Source organism: Hyaloscypha bicolor (assembly GCF_002865645.1).
Source record: "Hyaloscypha bicolor E unplaced genomic scaffold K444scaffold_191, whole genome shotgun sequence".
Lineage (NCBI taxonomy): Eukaryota > Fungi > Ascomycota > Leotiomycetes > Helotiales > Hyaloscyphaceae > Hyaloscypha > Hyaloscypha bicolor.
In genome coordinates, this window is record NW_020194693.1 from 552,672 (window position 1) to 564,917 (window position 12,246).

A 12,246-nucleotide genomic window follows, 5' to 3' on the forward strand; every position below is an offset into this window, starting at 1 on the left:
GAAAAGGAAAGCCACGATGGATTCAAGTGTGCACTGACAAGCTTCCTTAGGCCGATTTGGCATTTTTGCGCCCTCGAAAGGTCGCCCAATATGAAGGCACACTAATCAGGATCGCCTAAGGACCCCGGACCCCGTGGTAAGTGAGGCTGATAGCATCTTAGCACCACCACTTTCCGCAACACTTTGTGAACGAGACTTCGCTAGATTTGAAGAAACAGACCTTTTGACAGCGTCGTTGATATAAGGTCTCATGGCTTTCCTTCCTTGGAGAAGATCAGCAGCGACATTCCCTCCTGTTGAAGCGACAAGAGCATCCAACAAGGGCGCGACATATCGCAAAACGGACGGGACATCCAGCGGGAGGGAAATTACGGTTACCAAAATTCAGATAGGGGCGTCTGGCACGTGGGGTCGCATGCACTAAGATTGTTTAGTTTCTGCGCCGCCAGCCCTGTCAGACGGGCCATGATTGGAGTCCTTTAAGCCACATTACCAGGTACGTACCACGAAGAGGCCTGTGTGGAAATCAGGGGCAAACGCCCGAGGAAATGTTCAGCACCGCACCGAATCGGGATGGTGGAATTCACAGAATAAGATGCGACTGGCCCACGTCGATTGAGGGATTCATATGTGCAGAATTATGAACTGGTGGCCAAAACTAAGTGCCAAGCTGTGTCAGTTTTTCGGAATTCTGGATTCTGGTCTGACTTGTTCGTGTACTGATGTTACTTGTTAACAAAATTGACGGATTGTACTCCACCGTTTTCTAGAGTCTATTCTGCGATGGTAAGAAATCGAAGCTATGTTGCATCCTTGAAGGTTCTTTCCTCTTCGTCGAAGTTCCCAAGTGCTATTCAATGGCTTCGAGGTAATGAATGCAATGCTTCGCGAGGTATTTTGCTCTGGTTGGATCGCAAAATGTTCTCTTTGTATTGGAAGGGTGTTCTTCTCAGCACGACTCAATCTGTTCTGCTGCAAGTTCAGCGGACATAAATAAGGTTTCCATTTCTGAGATCTCCGCGTTCTAGTACCCCTCTTTTTTGTTCTCCGCCCAAGACCCTAGAAAGCGTGTACAATCAGGTCAGATTAGTCATCGTCACACGATATTTTGAGACAACTAACTCTCTTCTTTATAACTTTACTAATCCTTAACTAAATTTAAATATTTTTAAATTTAAAAAAGGACAATTCAAATTTACTTCTATTTAATTAAATATTTAAGTATATTTATTTTTAGATTATTATATAATTATAAAGCTTTTAAAAAAAATTTAAAAAAATAAAAGCCTTCTTTAAAACCCTTACTTCTCTTAATTTTATTAATTTTATTTCTTTAAGATTAATATATATTAATATTTAGCTAGTTTAAAAACTAATCTATTAATCTTATATAATAATAGTAATAAAGTATTAAGCTATTAGATTTTTAATTCTTAGATTTTCGAGAAAATAAGCGAAAATAAGCGAAAATACACGAAAATTATAACTTTTAAACTTTAATAACTTTAAACTTATAAATTTAAATAATATAAAAAATTATTTCCCCTAATGAGATTTACTTAAAGATAAATAATTCAAAGTTTAAAAGTTTTATAATAAATAGATTATAATTAATATTAATGAATTATTAATATAATACTATAAGTCTTTTATTTAATAAAATTAATATTCTATTATTTTTAATGCTAGTATTTTAAACCAAATATTAATAGTATTATTATATAAAAAGTTATAGATTTGTAAACTTGTTTGAAACCCAAGTCACGTGACGAAGACTTAACTGACCTGATTGATTTGATTTGATTTGATTTGATGATTATTTGCGTCCAGCGGAAAACTAGAAGAAACTAGCTTTCCTGTGACCTCCCATGGGGTATGGGGACGTGCTAAGCTTATAGGAATTACAAAACAGAGTCCTATTTAATAGAGTAGTCAAAACCACGAGGGGAAAAAGACGTCCTCTACTAAATAGCCCCGGGTCCCTTTATCCCGCGGTGTTTCAGTGCCCCTGTAGACCTTATAGAAAGCATTTCTAGTATGAGCGAACGTGCCAAAGGCTTGTGACTGTGAACCTCCCACGGCCAGTTGGGGTGGCCACCAGATTACATTCAGTATACCCCAGGTAGTCCGAATCTCCCTAGGCAGGTACGAAAGAGAGGAATATCCTCGTCCCTTCCTCCTACCCAAACCCCCTCCCCGTATACCATTCCAACGTAGATGTCCTTGGGCGCGGTATTCCCCCTCTTGCGGATCCGCCAAACGCCTTCCCCAGTTCCCTCTATCCTCGTATATAGAATCTGTATCGGTTTGAGAGTTGTGAGGATATTCGGAAGGAAGTTCGAGTCGTTCGTTGATTGTGAAAAATTTTCCTCCTCCGCCAAGCCCCCGAAAAATTCCACCCAGCGACGACGATTGCGACTCTGGTCGTGGTGCAAGCTAAGCTTACAGTAGACCTTTGCTATTTGTAGAGAATAAACCATACAGAGTCCCCAGCAGGCACCGCGAGGAGGTGTGAGTTCGACTTTGCCCGCTGAGACCTGATTGTACACCACGAAGGACTTCACTTAAAGCCAAAGAGCTGCGAGCGGCCATTGCCTCTTCGGTGTAGAGTTTCGCACCTGTTTACGAGTAAGACCCTATCGGCTCAAGTTCTTGTGTCGAGAATCGGCCGCCTATTTCCGTTACCACCGAATTCTTGCATGCCCCACCACCCTTCACTCAAGAAGTACCAAGTAGCTCTCCTTAAACTTCGGATCGGACCAAAAAGCCCCAGTTTTATCGGATCCGACTTTGCGCCTGCCTCCTGTATATGACTCCTTGTATATACCTTTTCGCGCTTCTTGGTCGATGCACCATGCTCGCAGTTCACCTCCTCCTCTTTAGCTACTGAATATTACTTCTCAATCTCAAAATGCCAAAATCTACTTTTGATCCCTCTACACTTCCCGACTTGACAGACTACGTCGTCCTCGTAACTGGTGGACATTCCGGCTTGTATGTATTGTCAGTATTCTCTCCTTGCTCGCTCAAAGCGATGACACTTCACAAGAGGACTTGCGACTACCAAAATGCTCGCCGGAAAACATGCAAAGGTCTATATTGCTTCAAGGTCCGTCCCAAAAGCGGAGTTGGCCATCAAAAATATCAAGGTGGAAGTCGCAAACGCGAATATTGCGGTCATTGAGATGGATTTATCCGATCTCGATAGCGTGAAACGTGGCGCTCAGGAGTTTTTGAGGTAAGTCTCTTTACATGAGCGCCAGAGTCGAGCAGGCCACCTGATGGGAAGGCAGAAAGGAGAGCAAACTGCACATCCTTATCAACAACGCAGGGGTAAGCGCATTCAAGGTTCCCATCGAGTTGAGACTATGAATCCCGCTGAAAAGAAAAGATCATGTGTCCACCGTACAGCGAAACAAAACAAGGTTTCGAGATCCAATTCCAGACGAATTACCTCTCCCACCACCTTCTAACTCGACTCCTCCTCCCCACCATCCTTGAAACGTCCTCCCCATCTTCAACTCCTCCTATCATTCCAAGAATCGTGAACATCTCCTCCGACGGACACTCCAAACTCGTGTCCACCTTCTCTCCCTCAGATCCCACCTTCCCAAACTTGAAGGAAGCGTCAACGTGGACCCGCTACGGTACCTCTAAGCTCTGTCAAGTGCTGCACTCCAAATCGCTGGCTACTCACTACCGGAACATCCTCGCCTTGTCTCTACATCCCGGGACGGTGAAAACAGGATTGAGTGCTGGGCCGCGAGGGAGTACTTCTTGGTATAGGTTCATACAGCCGCTTGTGGAGCTGGGCGCGCCAGGACCCGAGGAAGGATGCGCCGGTATTCTTTTCTGTGCTTCCACTGACGAGATTGGGATGGGTGACAATGGAGCCTATTTCTTGCCAGTGGGTAAGAAGACAAAGGCAAGCAAGTTCGGCGAGGATCCTGAGCTTGCTGAGCAATTGTGGAATTGGAGCGAAAGGCGATTGAGTGGGCTGGGATACTGAATACTCTTATTAATTCTGCTGAATTTTATACAAGTTGTCACTGAATTATTGATGTTAAAGGCGGAGACAGCTCCTGTGATAATGCAACCGGCTCGATGATACAGTATGGACGTTGAAGATACTTTCCCCAATGACGATGCTCTTTTAAACCCCCGCCATCCTTTAATTTACTCCTCATTATTTCTCGCACCTTTCTCACTTTCGTTAAAGCGGTCTCCTAGAACAAAGTTCTGATATTCCTCACTCCAGTCTTTTTCCCTATCAAATCTTTCTGTGGCAGGTTTGATTTCTGCTGTACTGAGACATCACAAGGAGTGCCCAATGAGCGCCCTGCAAGGGGAAATTGCATAGCGAAAATGGAAAAGCTTAGGCTAATAATCAAGCTTGATAACTAGTGCCGTCTATCTTGACTCGGGTCCCACCAAAATGGCATCGCCAACGCCTGCAACGGTCTTGGCATTATAGAACCAACAGCCCCGTTTGAAAACTGGCAAGGATTCTTTTCTTCGGATTTCCGGGTCATATATGTTTTAATCTCGTACTAGAACATCGCACTGACCACCTTCCACGTTCAGTACCGGACAGCGAGAGAAATGAATCTCGATTGAGAGCTTGAAGCTGAGGAAGCATAGCCTTGTCCTGTTCCTAACCCGTAAGAACGCTCAGAACTCAAGCAGCGCCGGCTAGCACAAGTTAGCCATCCTTTTTTTCTTTTTCAACAGAGAATGAGTGCTTACCAAGTTGCCCCAGAAATGGACCGTAGCGAAAGAATCATCGTGTAACGAGTCTTCATCGCGCTGCACCTTTTCAACAGATATATCTTCGACCTTTTGTGGTGTTTCGAGTTCGCTGGGGGTCGGCATGGGTTTTTCGGGTTTATCGGCCTTCTCATTGAAGGGGGCATTGGCAGGTGTCGACATCTTCATCCAATTGTTGGGACCAGGATTGAGTTGAAGTGTACGAGGAACTTAGAAAGCAATAATCCTATGCTGAAATGGAGTATAAATTGAAATGTTGTAGTAACCGGACAGAGGGAGTCGAATATTTGTGGGTGGAAGGGTATCAGTAGCCTGTAGCGTATTTTCTTCTCTGCCCAGCAACCGCGTATCTTGTATAGATACTTTCAGCGGTGGGGGTGCAAGTAAGTTCAGCAGGTTCCGAACTGCTAGAGTTTGCACATGATTACGGGCGTTTGCTCGCTGTGTGAGAAGGGGAGTCACAGAGCATCTATGACTAAAGTTCTCAATCAGGAAGTGGATTTGCATTCATTCAGCACCGTACCACGGTTGCTCGGTCAATCGGCAGATAACCTCATACTCCGTATGTCTTTTGGCGTGGGGGAGTCTTTGCCTCGCCTCGGATGGTCGCTCGACCTCCGATTAGTTCCTAGCCGAGCCCCTGTCTTTAGCGAGAACCCCTGAAACACAGAAAAGAGAGAATGCTGGTACAGTAGGTAAAAAAGGCGGCACTGGATTATCATTGTCGCAAGCCAAGATTAGTTCAGATACTTTCTGTGTAAATATTCTAGCGAGTCACTGAGTATTTAAAGTATCCCTCTTCCGCTATCTTCGAGATGCTAGGCTTATCTAGTCTAGAGAAATGGCTAAGATTTATAATAGTGAAAGTTCAGTGGTGCTTTTCTTGTCCAGCGCGAGCCTGATGACTAATGGAAAGAAGAAACACTCCAAAGCAGTGCTATCGAAAATGAAAATAAATGAACCAGATCTGTTGTCTAGAATCTCCAGCTTTTCAAGTCTCTGATCGCGGCCAAAAGCTCCAGGCGAACAGCAACATCTCCATCAACCAGGGATCAGGGATCCGGTTATATATCCAACGCATCGCCTTACTGAAGCTGGATGTCTCAAAAACTGCACTGGCCGAACTCGATTCTTTCGAACTATGCCTTGTGCGACTAGTTTCACTCTACGTGGTAGTTGTTGGTGCCAAACCCAAACCATTCGCAGATACTGCGGGTGAGGGGAAACTCATCAGAAAAGTCATAGCTAATGGTCTGTGAAAACCCGGGAGCATGACCTGTGGCGCAGTATTATTTGAGTTCATATCCCCGCAAACAGGTCATGACGGCGAAACTATTCGACGCCCGGCTAGCTCGGCTTGCGCCCACAACCCATCCATAAATTGCCCTAGCCAACCGGATCAAACCCCACCATCTCATTTGGAAGCAAGGGGAGAATTCCTTTCGCCCAGAGGATAGCATGCCCAAGAGATATGTTAGCCACCGCCTTTAGCCTGAATCGATCCGAACTATGTCCCCAGCGGAAATCCCCCAGACGCGGGACATTGCGGGGACCCCTGTTTGACAGCACACCTTCGATGTAGATCGGCACGCCTCAAAGCTTGAACTGTGGTTTTAGTTTCGATACCCCCCAATGCTCTAGTTAAATGTGAGGTGGGCTCCGGTTAAATAGAGTTTGATACTCGGAAAAGCAAGTCTAGAAAGACTAAGCTTGGAAGACTAGAAAAGGAGACCCGCCGAGCAATGTTGATCAGGAAAAGTCTACCATCATCTCTATCTCCTGCCTCGTGCCTCTACAAATATGGCCCCAAATACAGCCGCAGATCTTGGTCCCAATAGACTCGGTGGTCTCGATGTGCCCGAGCTTCAACACGGGAAGAGATGGTGGTTTCAAGATCCTGGGTTGCGTAAATTATACTTCCTCATTTTTATTGCCATTCTGAGTTCAGCTACCAACGGTTACGATGGGTGTGTCTTCACATATACTTCCTTTCTGAACATAAATTAACACCACCAGATCAATGATGAACGGACTCCAAGCTTTGACTTATTGGAAAACTTGTACGTATTGAAGTCAGGTTCTGGGTGTTCGTTATCTAACTGTTCAAGATTTCAACAACCCAAGTGGATCTCGCCAAGGACTTCTTAACGCAATTCAATCTGTTGGATCTGTTTGCTCTTTACCAATTGCTCCAAACCTAGCAGATTGGATTGGTAGAAAGTACAGTATTTTTATTGGAAGCCTTGTCGTCGCCATTGGAGCAGGACTTCAATCCGGGGCCACGGATACCGGGATGTTCATTGCAGGGAGATTCTTCAGTAAGTCTTTTCGGGCCACTTTTCGATCATGGCTATAACTCATATTGTAGTCGGTCTTGGCTCTGGGATCAATGGAATCGCCAGTCCTCTCCTCATTACCGAACTAGCTCACCCCAAAGAACGCGGGAAGATCACTGCAACCTACAACACGTTCTACTACTTCGGCTCAACCATTGCAGCCTGGACAACATACGGCACATTACAAATCCCTAGCAATTGGTCATGGAGACTTCCAAGTCTTTTACAAGTAGCACCAAGTGCCTTTCAGCTCAGTTTCCTTTGGCTTCTTCCAGAAAGTCCAAGGTTTTTGATTTCAAAAGATCGACAAGACGAGGCCATGGGTGTGATGGCTAAATATCACGCGAATGGAAACATTCACGATGAGGTGATTATGTTCGAGTTCGCCGAGATAAAGGAAGCTTTGAAAGAAGAGAAAATCAATTCCAAAGGACGGTACATGGACTTAATCAACACTCGTAAGTTACTTGAACCTCGCTACTCTGCTCTGTCTAACTTATAGTGTGACAGCTGGAAACCGAAGGCGTCTCTTCATATGTCTCTGCTGTGGTTTCTTTTCCCAAATGTCTGGCACTAGCCTTACCGGATACTATCTCAGGTAAACAAGTCTCTTGCAGTGATTCCAATTCCACAGAGACTGACTAGATGGGTAGTAAAATTCTTACCGACGTTGGTATCACAGACCCCCAATTCCAAAACAGGCTTAACGGAATCATCGGCACAACAAACTGGATCGAAGCCATTTGTTTTGCTCTTCTCGTTGATCGCGTTGGCCGCCGGCCACTTTTCCTTACCTCTGCTTCTGGCATGTGTTGTACCTTCGCAACATGGATTGCTTTGACAGCTGTTCAGAACCGTATAGGAGCTTCCGGTCCTGGGAAAGGAGTTATTGTTATCATATTCTTCCATAACTTCTTTTACAATCTCTGCTGGCATGTGACGTCTTCCGATGAAGTTGTAATTGGATCTGACAAGCTGTTGTAGGGTGTCACTCAATGTCGCCTATCCATGCGAGATTCTACCGTACAGGTTGCGCGCGAATGGTCTCATGGTCCAGTCTTTGGCAACAAATGTGATGTTGTTCTTTAACCAATATGTTAATCCAATTGGCATTCAGCATGCGAGTTGGAGGTACTACTTCTTGTTTGAAGCAACTCTTCTTCTTCAGGTGAGTTGCCTAGTAAATTCTGTTCTGCCAATACTAAGCCATATTACAGCTCGTCACTGTGTATTTCTTCTTTATTGAGACGAAAGGTGCAACCCTGGAAGAAATTTCCCGTACTTTCGATGGCGAGGATGCTGTCAAGGAGATGAAAGTGCGCGCCTTGGCAACTGAGAAAGTGGATATGGTGGAGCAGGTTGAGTATTTGAATAACAAAGGAAGGAATACCTCCAACTTCGGCCAGCCGGAGTTATAGGTGTGTGCGAGAGTATATGCTATATTCTGTTTTCGTGGAACTACGAGATTCCACGGGCTTAGGAGACCGCCTACAGATTGCAAGCCACCCGGACCGCTAGAAGCAACAATCCAGACATTTATCTGTGGCAACTGATCACGAGGGGCGAATAGGGCGATGAAGAGAGATCAGGAGTTAATCGCCGTTGAATGATCTTAGTTATTGAATACTTTCCAACTATTCTATTACCTTTGCAAGACTGTGCTGTTAACCAATGATGATAACAGTTATCGACCCCATACCAACTCGCCGAGACGTGATATTTAGATTTCTGCTACTCCGTTCGTTCCTTGTGATTCGCTATTATTGCCAATCTCCGCAATCATCAACTTTCTCCTCTGCTGCGCGAGCATTTCCTACATACGGTCAGAAATCGCAACACATATGGACGTAAGGTAGTGTACCTGTTCAACAGTTGCTTTAATTATGTACCGTGTCACAAGAACAGATTTTGTCTGGTTCATGCGAATAGCTCTGGCAACTGCCTGGTTCTCAACACTTGGGTTCCATTGGGGTTCGATGATGAAGACTCGATTTGCCGTCGTGAGGTTTAGGCTGTGTTTGATGTTAGTCATATTCTTCAAATAGTATGCCGAATGACGTTTGTTTACCCAAATGCTCCTGTGCCAGTCGTCATGATGAGGACCGGAATTGCGGAAGAGTTCGAAAATTCATCAAGGATCTGCTGTCGACGGTTGAGTGGACTTTCGCCATCGATTCGATAAAATGAGATATTTTCCTCTCTGAGGTATCTCTCGATCAGATTTAGAGTATTAGTCCAACAAGAAAATATTATGCTGTTTGGAGGAAAACGTCAGTATATTGCCAAATCCCATCAGAATCTCACGTGCCTTTTGGTCTGGTCCAAGTCTTCCTTAACATCTGAGATCAAAGCCATCATCTTTGAGGAGTAGCCTTCTCGTCGCAGGTAAGAATCATTTTGCTCTTGTATCTCAGCATAGGGTCGGACAACCGAAGTGCGTACCCCGCTGATCGTACAAAGCGGGCAGTTCTTGTCCAGATCAAGTGTCACGCCACCAACTTGTTGGTTTTCATCCAAGCATTCTCTGCAAACAACATGTGCACAACTCCCTCGATACGTTCGGTAGAGGTTATTGGAGCCCAGCACAGGTAAGGACTGCCTGCAAGCAGAGCAATTAATCTCACCGTATTCAACTGAGTTCAACGCATCTTCCCTCTCGTCCTGCAGGCTTCTTTTAGCCCATGAGAACGGGTGCTGATACGTCCCATGGTTGCATAGTATTCGAAGCTGGAGCTGCACCTGGAACATGCCAAATATGCTCTTGCTGTACGACTCTCCGACTTTTTGCCGGAGAGCCCGATTCATGATCTTCTTCGTCTGCTCGTACTGTTCTCTCTCAGCGGCAGAGAATTCGATGGTCCTGATTCTGCTCTTTGGGTCGGGCAGATGCAAAAGTTCTCTCCCACGTCTTAGGCATAGAGATTCGAGCAGGAGTGTCAAGTTCTTCGTCGCTACTTCCCGACGCTCCAGACTCTCATCAAACGGTGTTGAGACAAATCTCCGGAACATAGCGATGTTATGAAATGGGGATGCACGAATGAATGCAAAAAGAGAGCCGATATCGTCAAGCCTATTTTGAATTGGTGTACCCGTCAGGCACCATCGAGATCTAGCTTTGAGATCAGTTACAGCTTTGAAGAAGGTTGTGACTTGTCGTCGGATAATATGAGCTAGAGGTGAGTTAGCGATACTTGTGCTTCGGTACGATGTTCCTGAATTACCTTCGTCCAAAACCACACGGTACCATTCCATTGCATGCAAAGGACTCGATTTGTCTCCAAAATCAGATACGATGGTGTGATATGTTGTGAGCACAATATCAGCATCTTCGAGCTGAAGTGTCTTGCGTTTCGGTCCATGGTACCTCAGAGTAGTGAGGCTTCCATCGAGATGTCTAGGACAAGAAAGTCAGATCAGTGTATTTTGATAATTTCTGTAGCAGAGGCTTACAGGCTAAGTTCATGAAACCATTCATTGATTAATACTAAACTGCGAGGTTAGCGCTTGTTTGAAGGTGGGGTAGCGCGGGTTCTGCGGGGAGACTTGCTCGCTGAAGGGACAACGACTAGAGTAGCTCGGCAAGGCTTCTGTCGAGTGTGTGGGTCCGGGTTTGCCTTCTTCTCTATTACCCAGTCGTAGGCTTTGTCGAGTGTCTTAGTGATAAGTGCCAGTGTGGAAAGCGACTTCCCCATCCCCATCTCATCGGCAAGAATTCCTCCACCAGTTTCGGGGGCCAAATTTCTATTTTTGGCTTTTGTAACTGCATGGAGATACCTATAAAGATTAACAATGGACCACGTTGACTGGACGTGCTAGATGATAAGGGACCTACCAGCCCTCGTGCTCTCCCTCCATTGCCTTCCACAACCGAAAATCTGGAGGAATTGGTCCATTTTCGCGCTGCAACATAAAGTATAGTGCTTCCTCTTGGTGTCTGATAGTTTTGTTAGCACTAATTTTCTGACCGCAGAAGCAGGGAGCCCTGTTAAGTGAAGGCCTATAATCCAATAGACAAGGCAATGACCCCAAACCCAGGGAAGGAAGGAGCAAACTTACGGCAATAATGTCGTCTTAAGCCGACGATCTCCTTCCTCTCTGTTGAGGTTCGCACCCCTCGTAAGCGAAGCATAGACATTGGAGATCGTCTCTCTGAACTTATCCGGATCGTCTAATTTTGGTGCTCGGTTGTTTCCCACATCCAATTGATTTTCAAAGCTCGATATTTGCATGTCCGCAAAAGAAAGGAAGTGAGGATTCTCATATGTTGCACCGACTCGAAGTTTGTCTGGACGTTGTAGATATAGTTTCTGGTTCGTCAAGTGACTCCCAATATCCTCCTTTGATTCTCTTGGCCCATATATGTGAATGCTAACACGGACCACAGCATCATTCGCTTTGGTCACTCTCTCAATTGTTTCCAGTATTGCTTGAATAGAGCCAATCGCTTCAAATTCGAGAGTGGGCCGCTGAAGGAGTGTCTCTAGGGCTTTGCTAGCGTGGTTGTTAAGCACGCTAAACTCTGTACCGTCTAGGAAGTGGAGAACTGTTTGTTCCTCTTTCTTTCTAATACCGAATTTGCACGAGTCGTTGTTTCGATAATCAAAGCTTCCCTTCAGTTTTGCCTCCATGTCTAACATGTTTCCCCCAACTCTGGCCGCAGATCGGTGTAACTGTTTTCTACATCAGCAATCATACGCAAAGAAATGTGGTGCTCATGGCTGATGGCAGTATGAAGATGTACCAACCATTCCATAGCAGATTATAGTAGATTCGTTCACAGGGCCATCTGTTGATACCCCTTCCGGTGGAGTAACTTGCGAATCTAGCAACGGGTCGATCGAAGGCATAGAATGTGTAGCCCACCACTCTATGCCTTCTTCTACAATGTGGGTCGATGTGCCACTGGCCCCGTCGATGTCCATTTGCAAGACATCGCTCCCATTCGGGAAGTCTGAACTGAGTATATCCCCCCACATCCTATCCCAGGGTTTCTCAGCCAGCGCAAGTTCGTTGCTTTTTCTCTTGAGTATCAATACTCTCAAAATCGAGTGTTTGAAACTAACCTTCGGGTGGGGGATACTCTGTATGCTTCATTCCGAATAAATTGCTGCTCGTCAGACCCTTCACTGGCATCTTCATTCAA

General features: G+C 45.3%; 3 protein-coding genes across 3 annotated transcripts; 2 read left to right on the forward strand and 1 right to left on the reverse strand.

The window, feature by feature from the left end:
* Nucleotides 1-2,911: 2,911 nt before the first annotated feature.
* K444DRAFT_713029 (NAD(P)-binding protein) lies at nucleotides 2,912-4,009 on the forward strand (the record flags this gene model as incomplete). The annotated part of the gene is made up of 4 exons (XM_024888290.1): nucleotides 2,912-3,003; nucleotides 3,050-3,238; nucleotides 3,294-3,333; nucleotides 3,392-4,009. The coding sequence occupies 4 exons, from the start codon at nucleotides 2,912-2,914 to the stop codon at nucleotides 4,007-4,009; spliced, it is 939 nt and encodes a 312-aa protein (XP_024726230.1).
* A 2,558-nt stretch (nucleotides 4,010-6,567) lies between these two features.
* Nucleotides 6,568-8,521, forward strand: K444DRAFT_549406 (general substrate transporter; the record flags this gene model as incomplete). Its single annotated transcript, XM_024876455.1, has 8 exons — nucleotides 6,568-6,734; nucleotides 6,784-6,827; nucleotides 6,876-7,085; nucleotides 7,136-7,561; nucleotides 7,614-7,701; nucleotides 7,757-8,044; nucleotides 8,088-8,271; nucleotides 8,321-8,521. 8 exons carry the CDS (start codon nucleotides 6,568-6,570, stop codon nucleotides 8,519-8,521), a joined length of 1,608 nt encoding a protein of 535 aa, XP_024726231.1.
* Nucleotides 8,522-8,689: 168 nt separating this feature from the next.
* K444DRAFT_622885 (uncharacterized protein) lies at nucleotides 8,690-12,016 on the reverse strand. Its single transcript, XM_024882191.1, has 10 exons — nucleotides 11,849-12,016; nucleotides 11,160-11,773; nucleotides 10,936-11,037; nucleotides 10,651-10,877; nucleotides 10,554-10,587; nucleotides 10,325-10,497; nucleotides 9,412-10,273; nucleotides 9,172-9,357; nucleotides 8,965-9,115; nucleotides 8,690-8,916 (listed from the first exon to the last, which is right to left on the reverse strand). The coding sequence occupies exons 1-10, from the start codon at nucleotides 11,948-11,950 to the stop codon at nucleotides 8,824-8,826; spliced, it is 2,544 nt and encodes an 847-aa protein (XP_024726232.1). The 5' UTR covers nucleotides 11,951-12,016; the 3' UTR covers nucleotides 8,690-8,823.
* Between the last annotated feature and the right edge of the window lie 230 nt (nucleotides 12,017-12,246).